We start from the raw sequence: 18,068 nt of genomic DNA on the forward strand, positions 1-18,068 counted from the left end.
ATGATCACAGTGAAGGAGAGAGAGATGGAGGGATGATCACAGTGAAGGAGAGAGAGATGGAGGGATGATCACAGTGAAGGAGAGAGAGATGGAGGGATGATCACAGTGAAGGAGAGAGAGATGGAGGGATGATCACAGTGAAGGAGAGAGAGATGGAGGGATGATCACAGTGAAGGAGGGAGAGATGGAGGGATGATCACAGTGAAGGAGGGAGAGATGGAGGGATGATCACAGTGAAGGAGGGGGAGATGGAGGGATGATCACAGTGAAGGAGGGGGAGATGGAGGGATGATCACAGTGAAGGAGGGAGAGATGGAGGGATGATCACAGTGAAGGAGGGAGAGATGGAGGGATGATCACAGTGAAGGAGGGGGAGATGGAGGGATGATCACAGTGAATAATAAAGAAATAAATCTTCATTATTTCGCAGATGAAATATAAAGTGAAAAATCGTTCGTGACTCAAGTGAAGGAAAGTGTTGTTGTTGTTGTTGTTGTTGTTGTTGTTGTTGTTGTTGTTGTTGTTGTTGTTGTTTCCACTGAGGGTGTGCGTCCATCAGGTTTGTGTGTCGACGCTGCTGAAGTCGCACCTGAGACGAGTGTTGCTCGAGGAACTAAGACTCTGTTGATTCTTTGAGTTCAGCTCACGCTTCACTGACATGTTCAGTGCTGACGCTGAAGGCGAAGAAGAGAGTGAAGCAGGTGCTGCTGGATCAGAGAGACAGTGTTTGTCTTAATGTCGAGTCTTTACAATATTATCATTAAACACCTGGATGTTATTAACTGTAGTTTCGAATTGAATCAAAGATGAATGAACAAATACAAACAGTCGCCACCAGAGGGCAGTGTCTCCTCTGAAATCAATGAGTAAAAGAAAAACATCTTCTTTAAATTTTTAACTTTCATTCTTCGATGATCAAAAGATACAAACACAATGTTTTTCTCAAGTGTAAACAAATAAATAACAACTCGTTTCAACGTTTCTACTTCATTTGGTGCTCCGCCCTCTAACCGCTTTGCTCTAGGCGGCCTCGAGGGTAAACCAATAGCGAAGCGGTTAGAGGGCGGAGCACCAATTCGTAGAACCTGGCAGCAGTCGTTAAAGGAAGTCTGACGACTGAGGACGTGTAGAAAAGTGGCTCAGAGACGGGAGTTGCATTCATTTCCATCATGACTTAAGCACCGAGTGGACGGTTTCCAGAGAAGAAACAACAACGAAAGATATTCCCTTGTTTTATAAACAAAGGCATGAAAGACACATTTGAACTGTGATAAAGATGTAGTTACACTGGTCTAACACTGGAGGGCGCCAGAAACGAATCTATTCAACGTAACCTAAATACACAAATACAGATTTAAAGTCATTTTTTAATAAAAATACTACTTTGTCTTCCTCTAAGAAAGAAGGGATGAAGAAGGAAGTCTTGCTGCTGCAGCTTCTTATGTACGGAGGCTCAGAAACACAAAACAAATAAACAAAGTTTGTTCCGAAGATTGTACATTTTTTTTGCACCGTACCTGTGCGACCTCTGACCTCGCATAAGAAAGAGTTTATTTTTTCACCTAGTATTTATAAAATATTCACATAAACTTTTTTAATTATGTATTTTACTTTGTTCACTTCACACTGGAGCTCAGGACCATGACGAGAATAAATAAATAAAATAAATAAAATTTGATCAATTTAAAGTTCAATCGATTCATGACTTGCAATAAAAATGATGATTTTACTCTTTAATCAACAATTATTTCATGATGTATTTAATAAATAAATGTTGTTGTTTTTAAGTGCGCGGATCATAAATGTGTATTTATTAAATACATTTTATAAATAATATTTAGTTCCAAGACTAAACTAAGAAAAAAAAGGGTTAAAAAACACAAAAGAATATTATGCTGTAGTAACACTATTATGACACGAGGGGGCGCCAAAAATAACATGTTCAATCTCACGTATTGTTGATTTAAACTATAGGTTAAAATGTTTTACTGTGATGTCGGAGAAGAAACATTTCACTCCACGTATATATATCTTATATATTTATAAGATAAATAATGACAATTATAATCACCATTTGTATGGTTATAGATGGATGGATAGTGTATTGATTGATTGATTGATTGATGGATGGATGGATCGGACCCACTATGACTCGTTGTCATGATTAACTGTTGAATAAATCGCTGAAAACGACACGAAAACACATCATTCAAGACTTTATTTGAAAAAAACCCAGAATCATCTGCACATTCCAAACGTCGAGGCTTCTTTAAAACACATTTCCTGTCGAACGCGAAGAAAAGTCTTGACTTTACGACACAAATTAAATAAAAACGGACGTGATTATTATTTACAGGATATTTACACCTTAAACATGGAACAAATATAAGTTAAAAAGACATTTTTTGGCACAAACGAAGGAATCAAAACTGCTGATTTGACATTTGGCATCGTTGCTGCTGGAAGAGAGAAAACTGTGAGCGACTCGACCCTCGAGCAAGACGTGTACGAATCCCACAGCTTTCTGCTGGTTTTCCTTGAAAATATCACTTTTTTCTTCGACAATCACTAGAAAACGTAGCAAAGACCCGAACACCGCTTTCTTCCTGAGACTTTGTTTGGAACGATTTGAATCGTTTTGAACGAGTGGATGAATCTGTTCTCAGCTGGCGATCGAACCCGAGACGCAGAAGAAAAAGTTTGAAACAATCAATGATCAATAATCATCCGCGACTCTGTCGGGACATTAAGCCAATCAGAGCCTTTTCTATGTTGCTGCAGGTGAAACAATCCACGGCTGAAATGCTCCACCCTGGTTGGCTGTCTGAAGCTAAAGGGGGCGGAGTTAGTATTTGGAAATGCTCCACTCTGGTTGGCTGTCTGAAGCTAAAGGGGGCGGAGTCAGTATTTGGAAATGCTTCACCCTGGTTGGCTGTCTGAAGCTAAAGGGGGCGGAGTCAGAAATGAGAAATGCTTCATCCTGGTTGGCCGTCTGAAGCTAAAGGGGGCGGAGTCAGAAATGAGAAATGCTTCACCCTGGTTGGCTGTCTGAAGCTAAAGGGGGCGGAGTCAGAAATGAGAAATGCTTCATCCTGGTTGGCTGTCTGAAGCTAAAGGGGGCGGAGTCAGTAATGAGAAATGCTCCACCCTGGTTGGCTGTCTGAAGCTAAAGGGGGCGGAGTCAGTAATGAGAAATGCTCCACCCTGGTTGGCTGTCTGAAGCTAAAGGGGGCGGAGTCAGTATTTGGAAATGCTTCACCCTGGTTGGCTGTCTGAAGCTAAAGGGGGCGGAGTCAGTGATGGGAAATGCTTCACCCTGGTTGGCCGTCTGAAGCTAAAGGGGGCGGAGTCAGTAGTGCAGAAGACAGTCTTGTTTTCCTGAGTCGTGAAGCAGGACCTCCGAGCGAGTCCGCCCAAGACCCTCGGGGTTGCCGGTTTCAGACCTCGCTGATGGTTTGCTCGGAGGGCCTGAAGTTGACGGAGCTGGACGAGGACATGTAGAAGGACTGAGACTTGCGTCCGATGCGAGCGCGTTTGGTGGAGACGCAGACGTTCCTCCTGCTGGAGAAGATGATGTCGGTGATGAACTTCTTGCACTCCAAGCACACGTTGGTGGAGACCCAGTCCACGGTCAGTTCTCCGGGCAGCTCCGGGTCCAGCGCCGCGGGAGCGCCCTCGCTCGGCCGGGACAGTCTGGGGAGGAGAGAGAGAGTTTCATCAGAACATGTTTGAGTTTTATATGTTGAAACTTTTCTAAAGGTCGTTTTTGAAACATTTTTAAGCATGAATTCAATCGTTTCTATTTTGAAAAAAAGAATCCATTTTTTTTTTTAAATAGTTTCAGATTTAGTTTAATTGATTTTTACACATAGAGTTTAATATTCTAATTCCAATAAATCAAAAATATTTTTTCTAAACCCAATTATTTTTAATTCACAGTCTTTTAAATTCAAATTCGTTAAGATGTTGTTATAATAGCGTCACCAGACAAAACCAACAGAGCACGGAGCTACTGGATCGTCACATGATCGTCTGAAAATACGATCGAGCATCTGATTTAAATTAAAAACAATTTAAAAAATGTCAATATAGAAATAAAAAGTGGATAAAACTTCATCGACTGATTTGCATTTTCATTTTTAGTGGGTTTTGAGTGCAATTTAAAAAGTGACCCATTTAGTTTGTGTTGTAAAGTAAAGAATTTGATTTATGTTTAACAAGAAATGTTTATATTCAAAAGCCTTCAAATTTAGAATGAATGGATAATTCTGTGTTTCTACTAAAAAAAGTCTTAATTTTTTACTAAAAAAGTCGTCACTATTTACATAAAAAAATATTAATATAATACATAATTGAATCTTTTCTTGAAAAATCTTCAGGGATTTCTTAAAAAGTTACATCATGATATAATTTGATAAAAATAACTGCAGTGAAACATTTGAACATGGTTTGAACTGCTTTAACTGTGAAAATATATGAATTTAATACTGATATTTATTTGATGGTCCGAGCAGCGATGAAATTAAATACATGTAACGAGAGTGAAATACATTAGATTATAGATACAAATATTTATCATTAGTGTCGAAAATCGAGTTTAAATGTTAATAAATGTGTCTTTTTTTCATAATCTTTATTTCAACAGCAGAGTTAGATGTTAATGTGCTTTAGTGTCGTCACATGATTGTCCTCGCGACACATGATTGGCTGAAAGTTTTGATCCAATAGCTCGGTGCTAAAAAAATATATTGAATTTAGAAAAAAAATGTTTGAATTATTGGAATTAGAAAATCAAACTCAAACGTAAAAATAGTAAATAAAAAATTGAAAATATTATAAATAGACTTTATTTATTTAATTATATACAAATTAAACTTTCAGGTTGAAATAAATGTAATTTGATTATTGAAGAAAAACATTTTTTAATAGAACTGTTCAGTTAACGACTAGATGTTCTGATGTTGGTCCAAACGAACCCGTAAACGCTTCTTCTGAAGGAGCTCCTGTCGTCTGACGACCTCTGCAAAGGTCGTCTGGACGCCTCCGTGGACGCCTCAGGAGACCCCAGGGTGTAGAAGGGCAGCGTGCAGAAGGGTTTGGACGGAAGCTTCATCTGAGGAGAGAGCAGAGCTTGAAGGATCTACTCGGACATGAAGCTTCACCACATCCATGGTCTCACCTTCTTGCAGCACTGAGAGCAGACGTGACTGCAACACAAAAGAAATCATTCAGGGTTTTTTAGAGCATAGACTTTTATTTCATAACAATTGACATCAATAATGTAATAATTATTAACAATTTAACATAGAGTTAGATTTTCTGATTCCAATCGTTCAAAAATAAATGTTAAATTCTATAGTTTTTTAATTGTAGTGTTTTTTTTTAATTCAGCGTAAAAATGTGTCAGCAGACAAAACCAACAGAGAACGAGCTGCTGGATCAAGACCTGTCATGTGACGAGGTGTCATGTGACGAGGTGTCATGTGACGAGGTGTCATGTGACAGGTGTCATGTGACGAGGTGTCATGTGACGAGGAGTCATGTGACGAGGTGTCATGTGACGAGGAGTCATGTGACGAGGTGTCATGTGACGAGGAGTCATGTGACGAGGTGTCATGTGACGAGGAGTCATGTGCCGAGGAGTCATGTGACGAGGAGTCATGTGACGAGGTGTCATGTGACAGGTGTCATGTGACGAGGTGTCATGTGACGAGGAGTCATGTGACGAGGTGTCATGTGACGAGGAGTCATGTGACGAGGTGTCATGTGACGAGGAGTCATGTGACGAGGTGTCATGTGACGAGGAGTCATGTGCCGAGGAGTCATGTGACGAGGAGTCATGTGACGAGGTGTCATGTGACGAGGTGTCATGTGACGAGGAGTCATGTGACGAGGTGTCATGTGACAAGGTGTCATGTGACAAGGTGTCATGTGATGAGGAGTCATGTGACGAGGTGTCATGTGACAAGGTGTCATGTGACAAGGTGTCATGTGACGAGGAGTCATGTGACGAGGTGTCATGTGACGAGGTGTCATGTGACGAGGAGTCATGTGACGAGGTGTCATGTGACGAGGAGTCATGTGACGAGGTGTCATGTGACGAGGAGTCATGTGACGAGGAGTCATGTGACGAGGAGTCATGTGACGAGGAGTCATGTGACGAGGTGTCATGTGACGAGGAGTCATGTGACGAGGTGTCATGTGACGAGGAGTCATGTGACGAGGTGTCATGTGACGAGGTGTCATGTGACGAGGTGTCATGTGACGAGGAGTCATGTGACAAGGAGTCATGTGACGAGGTGTCATGTGACGAGGAGTCATGTGACGAGGAGTCATGTGACGAGGTGTCATGTGACAAGGTGTCATGTGACGAGGTGTCATGTGACGAGGAGTCATGTGACGAGGAGTCATGTGACGAGGTGTCATGTGACCAGGTGTCATGTGACGAGGTGTCATGTGATGAGGAGTCATGTGACGAGGAGTCATGTGACCAGGTGTCATGTGACGAGGTGTCATGTGACGAGGAGTCATGTGACCAGGTGTCATGTGACGAGGAGTCATGTGACGAGGAGTCATGTGACGAGGAGTCATGTGACGAGGAGTCATGTGCCGAGGAGTCATGTGACGAGGAGTCATGTGCCGAGGAGTCATGTGACCAGGTGTCATGTGACGAGGTGTCATGTGACCAGGTGTCATGTGACGAGGAGTCATGTGACGACGAGGTGTCATGTGACGAGGAGTCATGTGACGACGAGGTGTCATGTGACGAGGAGTCATGTGACGAGGTGTCATGTGACGAGGTGTCATGTGCCGAGGTGTCATGTGATGAGGAGTCATGTGACGAGGAGTCATGTGACGAGGTGTCATGTGACCAGGTGTCATGTGACGAGGAGTCATGTGACGAGGAGTCATGTGACGAGGAGTCATGTGACCAGGTGTCATGTGACGACGAGTCATGTGACGACGAGTCATGTGACGACGAGTCATGTGACGACGAGTCATGTGACGACGAGTCATGTGACCAGGTGTCATGTGACCAGGTGTCATGTGACGAGGAGTCATGTGACGAGGAGTCATGTGACGAGGAGTCATGTGACGAGGAGTCATGTGACCAGCTGTCATGTGACGAGGAGTCATGTGACGAGGAGTCATGTGACCAGCTGTCATGTGACGAGGAGTCATGTGATGAGGAGTCATGTGATGAGGAGTCATGTGACGAGGAGTCATGTGATGAGGAGTCATGTGATGAGGAGTCATGTGACGAGGAGTCATGTGACGAGGAGTCATGTGACCAGCTGTCATGTGACGAGGAGTCATGTGATGAGGAGTCATGTGACCAGGTGTCATGTGACGAGGAGTCATGTGACGAGGTGTCATGTGACGACGAGTCATGTGACGACGAGTCATGTGACGACGAGTCATGTGACGCAAACATTAAATGCAAACATTAAATGATAATAAAAAAAATTTAACTTTTGAATAAACAAAGATTATATTGTATGTATTAATTAATTGTTGAGCTGGTAAAACAAGTTTCCAATTTAATAAAAGTAAGTTTCAACATCTTAATGTAATACTGACGACTGATATACTTCCATAAATACTTCAGTACCTTTTGCAGAACTGACACGGGTACGACCAGGTGAACAAGGAGAACCTCTTGGTGCGACACGAGAAGCAGATCTGTGGATCAACATGATCAGTCGCCATGGTAACAACAATATTGATGAAGATGAAGATGATGAAGATAATGATGAGGAAGATGTTGATGATGATGATGATGACGAAGATAAAGATAAAGATGAAGATGTTGATGATGACGAAGATAAAGATAAAGATGATGATGAAGATGAAGATGATGATGAAGATGAAGATGAAGATGAAGATGAAGATGATGATGATGATAATAACGTGTTACAATCCCTTCCTCGAGGGACTTGTAATTGTCCTCATAATGATGATGATAATGATGAAGATAATGAAGATGAAGATGAAGATGGTGATGATGAAGATGATGATGATAATGATGATGATGAAGATGACAATGATGAAGATGATAATGATGAAGATGACAATGATGAAGATAAGCTGTTACCTTCCCTTCCTTGAGGGACTTGTAGATGTCCTCATAATGCTGATATCTCTCCAGCTCGGCCTTCACCAGCACCTGCCTGATGTGCATCACCTCCTCCACCGTCAGAGTGACAGGAAGACAGAACTCCTCCTGACACACCAACACAAGTTATTAGATACTCAAAATATAATCAATTACATACTTTATTATAATCCAACCCGAATGGAAAAAGGGCTGGAAACGTCACAAGCTAAATGCTAACCGCTAACAACAACGACTTTGACTCCAGACTACAGTAAATGGTTTTATTCTCAGAGGAGCAACAGGAAGTTGGGTTCTTCTCAGAGGAGCAACAGGAAGTTAGGTTCTTCTCAGAGGAGCAACAGAAAGTTAGGTTCTTCTCAGAGGAGCAACAGGAAGTTAGGTTCTTCTCAGAGGAGCAACAGGAAGTTAGGTTCTTCTCAGAGGAGCAACAGGAAGTTAGGTTCTTCTCAGAGGAGCAACAGGAAGTTAGGTTCTTCTCAGAGGAGCAACAGGAAGTTAGGTTCTTCTCAGAGGAGCAACAGGAAGTTCACACCAAAAAACACAGAATATTCAACTTGTTGGTTTTAATGACAGTATAATTACTGACTTATACAGTTAAGAATATTTAAACTTAAGTTGATCTGAAGGTTGATGCAGGATTGATTGACAGGATGTTTTTGTTCCATCTCAAGTATTTCTAGTGTTTCACTCACTGACCTCGTTTTCACTAAAACTCTGCAGTTCCTCAACTCAACACCAGTGGGCGCTAAACGATCGTCTTTTCTTGATCAGTATTTGTTTCAGCGTTTACTTTGACAAACATCACTGAAGAAATAAATGTTTTGCTCAACAGATTAATTCAATTATATTCATAAAAATAATAATAATATGAAACAAAACGACTTTTTCTGATCTATAGTAGATGCATAATGACCACAGCGACTACCAGCGGAGAGTCCTGGTACTACAATAGTATTGTTGGATCAAGAATTAATTTAAAGAATAAAAGATAAGCTTAAAGATACTTTGGGCCGAGGATGTTGATACTTTTGTGGTAATACACAGACCAGGTGTTATTGTGTTTAAAGTAAACACTGGACTTCTGTGTGGAGCGAGTTGGTCGTAATGAAGTCATTTCCTCTAAACTGTTTGTCTGGTGTTTCCACTTAAGTCCGTCATTCCCACCAGACTCATGTGACGCAGCAGTACTGCCTTAAATACTCTCAAACCTTTGACTTCCATGTGTTGTTACCACTTTTGAAATGAAATGAAAGTTATCAAAGATATTGAAAGAACGAATAAGAAGATAAATGAAACATTGTAGATGAAAAAAAAATACAGTCCATGTTTTTGTACGTTTAGAAAAAAATATATATTCATATATAATGTATACTTGTTGTGTTTGTTAATAAAGGAAGTAAACATGATATAGAACATGTTGTGTTAGTTAATAAAGGAAGTAAACATGATATAGAACATGTTGTGTTAGTTAATAAAGGAAGAAAACATGATATAGAACTTGTTGTGTTAGTTAATAAAGGAAGTAAACATGATATAGAACATGTTGTGTTTGTTTATAAAGGAAGAAAACATGATATAGAACTTGTTGTGTTTGTTAATAAAGGAAGTAAACATGATATATAACATGTTGTGTTTGTTAATAAAGGAAGTAAACATGAAATAAAACATGTTGTGTTTGTTTATAAAGGAAGTAAACATGATATAGAACATGTTGTGTTTGTTTATAAAGGAAGTAAACATGATATAGAACATGTTGTGTTTGTTTATAAAGGAAGAAAACATGATATAGAACATGTTGTGTTTGTTAATAAAGGAAGTAAACAAGATATAGAACATGTTATGTTTGTTAATAAAGGAAGTAAACATGATATAGAACATGTTGTGTTTGTTAATAAAGGAAGTAAACATGATATAGAACATGTTGTGTTTGTTTATAAAGGAAGTAAACATGATATAGAACATGTTGTGTTAGTTAATAAAGGAAGTAAACATGATATAGAACATGTTGTGTTTGTTTATAAAGGAAGTAAACATGATATAGAACATGTTGTGTTTGTTAATAAAGGAAGTAAACATGATATAGAACATGTTGTGTTTGTTTATAAAGGAAGTAAACATGATATAGAACATGTTGTGTTTGTTTATAAAGGAAGTAAACATGATATAGAACATGTTGTGTTTGTTTATAAAGGAAGTAAACATGATATAGAACATGTTGTGTTAGTTAATAAAGGAAGTAAACATGATATAGAACATGTTGTGTTAGTTAATAAAGGAAGTAAACATGATATAGAACATGTTGTGTTTGTTTATAAAGGAAGTAAACATGATATAGAACATGTTGTGTTTGTTAATAAAGGAAGTAAACATGATATAGAACATGTTGTGTTAGTTAATAAAGGAAGTAAACATGATATAAAACATGTTGTGTTTGTTTATAAAGGAAGTAAACATGATATAGAACATGTTGTGTTTGTTAATAAAGGAAGTAAACATGATATAGAACATGTTGTGTTTGTTTATAAAGGAAGAAAACATGATATAGAACTTGTTGTGTTTGTTAATAAAGGAAGTAAACATGATATATAACATGTTGTGTTTGTTTATAAAGGAAGTAAACATGATATAGAACATGTTGTGTTAGTTAATAAAGGAAGTAAACAAGATATATAACATGTTGTGTTTGTTTATAAAGGAAGTAAACATGATATAGAACATGTTGTGTTTGTTAATAAAGGAAGTAAACATGATATAAAACATGTTGTGTTTGTTAATAAAGGAAGTAAACAAGATATATAACATGTTGTGTTTGTTTATAAAGGAAGTAAACATGATATAGAACATGTTGTGTTAGTTAATAAAGGAAGTAAACATGATATAAAACATGTTGTGTTTGTTAATAAAGGAAGTAAACAAGATATATAACATGTTGTGTTTGTTTATAAAGGAAGTAAACATGATATAGAACATGTTATATTTGTTAATAAAGGAAGTAAACATGATATAAAACATGTTGTGTTTGTTAATAAAGGAAGTAAACATGATATAAAACATGTTGTGTTTGTTAATAAAGGAAGTAAACATGATATAAAACATGTTATATTTGTTAATAAAGGAAGTAAACATGATATAAAACATGTTATATTTGTTAATAAAGGAAGTAAACATGATATAAAACATGTTGTGTTTGTTAATAAAGGAAGTAAACATGATATAAAACATGTTATATTTGTTAATAAAGGAAGTAAACATGATATAAAACATGTTGTGTTTGTTAATAAAGGAAGTAAACATGATATAAAACATGTTGTGTTTGTTAATAAAGGAAGTAAACATGATATAAAACATGTTGTGTTTGTTAATAAAGGAAGTAAACATGATATAAAACATGTTGTGTTTGTTAATAAAGGAAGTAAACATGATATAGAACATGTTGTGTTTGTTAATAAAGGAAGTAAACATGATATAAAACATGTTGTGTTTGTTAATAAAGGAAGTAAACATGATATAGAACATGTTGTGTTTGTTAATAAAGGAAGTAAACATGATATAGAACATGTTGTGTTAGTTAATAAAGGAAGTAAACATGATATAGAACATGTTGTGTTTGTTTATAAAGGAAGAAAACATGATATAGAACTTGTTGTGTTTGTTAATAAAGGAAGTAAACATGATATATAACATGTTGTGTTTGTTTATAAAGGAAGTAAACATGATATAGAACATGTTGTGTTAGTTAATAAAGGAAGTAAACAAGATATATAACATGTTGTGTTTGTTTATAAAGGAAGTAAACATGATATAGAACATGTTGTGTTTGTTAATAAAGGAAGTAAACATGATATAAAACATGTTGTGTTTGTTAATAAAGGAAGTAAACAAGATATATAACATGTTGTGTTTGTTTATAAAGGAAGTAAACATGATATAGAACATGTTGTGTTTGTTTATAAAGGAAGTAAACATGATATAAAACATGTTGTGTTTGTTAATAAAGGAAGTAAACAAGATATATAACATGTTGTGTTTGTTTATAAAGGAAGTAAACATGATATAGAACATGTTATATTTGTTAATAAAGGAAGTAAACATGATATAAAACATGTTGTGTTTGTTAATAAAGGAAGTAAACATGATATAAAACATGTTGTGTTTGTTAATAAAGGAAGTAAACATGATATAAAACATGTTATATTTGTTAATAAAGGAAGTAAACATGATATAAAACATGTTGTGTTTGTTAATAAAGGCAGTAAACATGATATAAAACATGTTATATTTGTTAATAAAGGAAGTAAACATGATATAAAACACGTTATATTTGTTAATAAAGGAAGTAAACATGATATAAAACATGTTATATTTGTTAATAAAGGAAGTACACATGATATAGAATATGTTGTGTTTGTTAATAAAGGAAGTAAACATGATATAAAACATGTTATATTTGTTAATAAAGGAAGTACACATGATATAGAATATGTTGTGTTTGTTAATAAAGGAAGTAAACATGTTAAACGTACCATAGACTTGGAGTTGTGTTTGGACGATGAAGTAAAAGAGGAAACGCTGTGAAACTTCTTGCTCTCTGAGGTCAAAGCTCTTCTGTGAGGCGACGGACGTTTGTCGGGTTGAGGGGTCGAGAAAACTGGAGGAACCTTTGGAGTCGCTGGAACGAAGAATGAATAGAGATTATTATTATAATGTTTATAACAATAATATTAATAATCAATAAGATATTATTATTATTATTATTATAATGTTTACGGTAATAATATTAATAATCAATAAGCTATTATTATTATTATTATTATAATGTTTACGGTAATAAAATTAATAATCAATAAGCTATTATTATTATTATTATTATTATAATGTTTACGGTAATAATATTAATAATCAATAAGCTATTATTATTATTATTATTATAATGTTTATGGTAATAATATTAATAATCAATAAGCTATTATTATTATTATTATTATTATTATTATTATAATGTTTACGGTAATAATATTAATAATCAATAAGCTATTATTATTATTATTATAATTATAATGTTTACGGTAATAATATTAATAAGCTATTATTATTATTATTATTATTATTATAATGTTTACGGTAATTATATTAATAATCAATAAGCTATTATTATTATTATTATTATTATAATGTTTACGGTAATAATAATAATAATCAATAAGTTATTATGAAGTAAGTGTGAAGTTATCACCAAGTTATTATTAGGTCATTACTTAATAACTATTAACTAATTATTATGTTATAATGAAGTAATTACTAAATTACTTTCAAGTTAAAAATAAGTTATTATGAAATGTATTTTTAGGTTATTACCAAGTTATTACCAAGTTATTATGAAGTAATTTCTAAAAAGCTATTATCAAGTTATTATAGAGTTATTATTATGTTATTACCAAGTTAGTGATTATCATTATAGTTCTAGTGAAGGAAAACAGGTGTGACTCACTGTGTGTGATGACAGGTGAGCTACACGACAAATCCTCCTGCAAACAACACAACAGTGATTCAATCGACGCACAACTAATGTACACACACCAGGTTCAGCAAACACACAACTCAAACAACACTTCATTTACAAAATCAACTAATCTGCATCTGACTTTCTATGGGTGATTGTTTGTGTGTGTGCAGGTGTGTGTATTCGTTTGTGTGTGGAGAATATGTGTGTGTTATACATGTCTGTGTGTGTGTTTCTGTGTGCAACAGTACTGTATTGATGTCCAGGAATGTGTGCGTGTTTACTTTTGTGTATGTGTGTGTGTGTGTGCGTGTTTGTGTGTCGACATCTAATCCTTACACACAACTAAAGCAACAACACAATGATGAGAAGATCAAGTTGTTAAGTCGATGAAAAGTTGATGAAAAACGTTCAAATCGTGTCTCGAAGAAAAAAACTCACGTCCGAGTCCAAACTCTCCATCTCAGACAGAGCCGGGGCCTTCAGCAGCTTCCTCCTCTGGCCCAGCAGTTGTCCGCTGTGACCTTCAGAGACGACCTTGGGCGGAGAAGAGACGGAGATCTTTGTGTGTCCATCGGTGGAGTCTGTGGGACCAAACATGAGTTTCAGATCAAAGTGACTCACAGACGACCAATGAGAAGCAGAAACAGTAGAAATATTATTCATTCATCCGACCATCCAACCAATCCTTCCATCCAACATCCATCTAATTCAATCTCCATCCAACCAGTCCATACCTACAATCCATTCATCCGACCATCCAATCCATCCAACCACCATCCAATCTAATCGAAACCATCCATCAATCCCTCTCTCCATCCAATACATCCATCCATTCATCCAACAATCCATCCATTCAGCCAATCCATGCTCCAATCTTTGATGGAGGAATTCAATCCAATCCCTTCATCCCTCCATCCACCATCCAATCTAATCCAACAAAGACTTCAATTCCTCCTTCCATCCATCCATCCATCCATCCATCTAAATTGATCCCTCCATCCATCCATCTAAATTGATGCATCCATCCATCCATCTAAATTGATCCCTCCATCCATCCATCTAAATTGATCCCTCCATCCATCCATCCATCTAAATTGATCCATCCATCCATCCATCTAAATTGATCCCTCCATCCATCCATCCATCCATCTAAATTGATCCATCCATCCATCCATCTAAATTGATGCATCCATCCATCCATCTAAATTGATGCATCCATCCATCCATCTAAATTGATCCATCCATCCATCCATCTAAATTGATCCCTCCATCCATCCATCCATCCATCCATCCATCTAAATTGATCCATCCATCCATTCATCTAAGTTGATCCATCCATCCAAGTTGATCCATCCATCCATCCATCTAAATTGATCCATGCAAGTTGATCCATCCATCCATCCATCCATCCATCCATCCATCCATCTAAATTGATCCATCCATCCATTCATCTAAGTTGATCCATCCATCCAAGTTGATCCATCCATCCATCCATCTAAATTGATCCATGCAAGTTGATCCATCCATCCATCCATCCATCCATCCATCCATCCATCCATCCATCCATCCATCCATCCATCCATCCATCCATCCATCCCCTGGATCAAGGACTAACAGGTGCATTAACTCTCTGGTAAATGTTCGTACCTGAGCCACGATACAGATCCTGAGGAGTGCTGATGCTCTTCCCGGCACCTGAAGAAGAAGAGGTGGAAAGAGTCTCCAGATGTTTTCAGACCAGGACCAAGAGAGGAGAGGCATGTTGTACCTAAACGTGTTCTCCGGGTGACTGTGGGGGAGACGGGTCTCAGCCTCCAGCTACCAGCTCGGATCTCCTCTTGCACCCGGTCGAGCAGGAACAGAGGCTGCGAGGACAACTGCTGCGAGCTGAAGCTCTTCCCTCCACCTGTCAATCAATCATCGTGAGAGGCAGGTGTTCAGATGTGACAGGGCGCTTAGTGATGACATCACAGCACAGACCTCTGAGCTCGTCCTCATCGTTGACAAATCATCAAACATTTGCAATAGTTGTCGACTCAGCGATTATGTAACGACCACAGGAGCAGATTATAGAGATTATCGTGTCCGTCTGAAGCTCCTTTAATCCAGGTGGAGCCGCACACCATCAGTCCCGCCATTCATTCATTCATTCATTCATTCATTCATTCATTCATTCATTCATTCATTCATTCATCCATCCATCCATTTATTCATTCATTCATTCATCCATCTATTTATTCATTCATTCATCCATCCATTTATTCATTCATTCATCCATCCATTCATTCTTTCATTCATTCATTCATCCATATATTCATTTATTTACTCATCCATTCATTCATTTATTTACTCATCCATTCATCCATCCATCAATCCAGTCTTTCATTCATTAATCCATCCATCTATTCTTTCATTAATTCATTCATCCATACATTATTTAACTCATTCATACCTTCTTTCTACCATTTATTCATTCATCCATTTATTAATTCATCCATCCATTCATTCTTTCATATATTCATTCACTTATCCATCTATTTTTTTTCATGCATCCATCTATCCATCCATCTACTCTTTAATTCATTCATCCATCCATCTATTAATTCATCAATTCATTATTTTATTAATTTATTAATTCATCCATTATTTCTTTCATTCACTCATCCATCAATTTTATTTTCATGCATCCATCTATCCATCTTTTCTTTCATCAATCTATCACAGATCCTTCTATTCTTATATTTATTAATTCATTAATATATTCCTTCATTTATTAATTCATCCATCCATCTACTCTTTTATTCATTCATCTAGCTATTCCTTCATTTGCTCACTCATTCGTTCATCTATCTATCTATCCATCCATCCTTTTTTTAATTTATCCAACCATCATTCTGTTCATTCATCCATACTTTTTTTTACCAGCAATCCATCCATTTTCTATTTATTCACTCATCTAAACCATCCATCTAATCATCCATCCATATTTATCTTCATTTATTAATTAATCTTAATTAATTTATACACTAATCTATATATATAGAGATGTATGTAGATATGTATATATCTACATACATCTTTTCTTATCCTCCATTCTATCTCTGTTTCCTCAAACACTTTGTTTTCCTTCACTCTACGACCTCATCCCTCTCTTTATTACGATGAAGCAGGAAAGTTTGGTGTTTTTCAGGATGAGTTTGTAGGAACAACAACAACAACAACAACAACACAACAACACGTCAGTGATCACAAGAGTAAGAAGCTGAGGCGAGGAACAGGTGAACAGGTGAACAGGTGAACAGGTGACACGTGACAGGTGAGTTTTACCTGATGAGTCAAAGCTGAGCGACAAGCTCAGAGGTCGAACGACTGTTTGACACGGAAGAGAAGAAACACGGAAGCAGGCGAGGAATTAACCACAAGATCAAGATAAAGAGGTTTCAACACGTCTGGACTTTACTCCAGTAACAAGTCAAACTGTGAGAGGTTCTCTACGCTAAAAGCTCAGATTTATTAATTGTTCCGCAGAATTTATTTAAACAAATCTGTCAAACTGTGTGAGTTTCTCTGACGAGACAAGAGTTGATTTTCTTATTATAAACATGTTTTAAACTGTCAAGCTGTGTGAGGTTCTCTAAACAGTCAAGTTTCTTTTTTTAAATCTGCTAAACTTTTAAACGTTCTCTCAACAGTTGAGAGTATTTTTTCATCATAACTTGATTTTTCAAAACCCCTCAAGCTGTGACAGGTTCTCTAACAATAATTGTCTTACACAACATCTTTTAACAAATCTGTCAAACAGTGAGAGGTTCTCTCTACTGTCAAGAGTATTTTTCATACAAATCATTGTATTGCAGACTTTTTCTTTGTTTTAAATCTGTCAATCTGTGTGAGGTTCTCTACAGTCGAGTTCATTTTTCATAACAATATTTTGTCTGGCAGAACCTTTTCAAAAATAAAACTGTCGTACTGTGTGAGGTTCTCTAAACATTGGAGAGTATTTTTATAACAATATATTTTTTAGCAACATCTTTTCTTCTTCTTCAAACAGGCGACTCAAGGTTGACGTTCGAGCAAACATGAGTCGATCTTTGTTCAAACACAGACATGTTTGACGAATGTTGGACGTGAAGAGTCTGAGCTTCTAATGACGCGGTCGTGAGAGACTCCATCAGTCTCAGGAAAACTACAACTAACATAACAACTATCTAACGTAACAACTAAGGTAACAACTAACTAATGTAACAAATAACTAACATAACAACTAACTAACGTCACAACTATCTAACGTAACAACTAACTAACGTAACAACTACCTAACGTAACAACTAACTAACGTAACAACTACCTAACGTAACAACTAACTAACGTAACAACTAACTAACGTAACAACTAACTAACGTAACAACTACCTAACGTAACAACTAACTAACGTAACAACTAACT

General features: G+C 36.6%; 1 protein-coding gene across 1 annotated transcript in view; it reads right to left on the reverse strand.

Annotated features, from left to right (window-relative positions):
- Window positions 1-2,200: 2,200 nt before the first annotated feature.
- The window catches only part of LOC148083069 (protein spire homolog 1-like), a 40,831-nt gene continuing 24,963 nt past the window's right edge, over window positions 2,201-18,068 (reverse strand). The window contains exons 9-18 of the mRNA XM_087786207.1: window positions 15,391-15,528; window positions 15,270-15,317; window positions 14,061-14,203; window positions 13,608-13,644; window positions 12,643-12,788; window positions 8,096-8,224; window positions 7,613-7,683; window positions 5,180-5,207; window positions 4,977-5,113; window positions 2,201-3,693 (exon numbers count right to left, since the gene is read on the reverse strand). Coding sequence (XP_087642333.1) covers window positions 3,438-3,693; window positions 4,977-5,113; window positions 5,180-5,207; window positions 7,613-7,683; window positions 8,096-8,224; window positions 12,643-12,788; window positions 13,608-13,644; window positions 14,061-14,203; window positions 15,270-15,317; window positions 15,391-15,528 — 1,133 coding nt within the window. The 3' untranslated portion in view covers window positions 2,201-3,437. The remainder of the gene's footprint in view (window positions 3,694-4,976; window positions 5,114-5,179; window positions 5,208-7,612; window positions 7,684-8,095; window positions 8,225-12,642; window positions 12,789-13,607; window positions 13,645-14,060; window positions 14,204-15,269; window positions 15,318-15,390; window positions 15,529-18,068) is intronic.

Source organism: Callionymus lyra, chromosome 3, assembly GCF_982586985.1.
Source record: "Callionymus lyra chromosome 3, fCalLyr1.hap1.1, whole genome shotgun sequence".
In the NCBI taxonomy this organism is placed as follows: domain Eukaryota; kingdom Metazoa; phylum Chordata; class Actinopteri; order Syngnathiformes; family Callionymidae; genus Callionymus; species Callionymus lyra.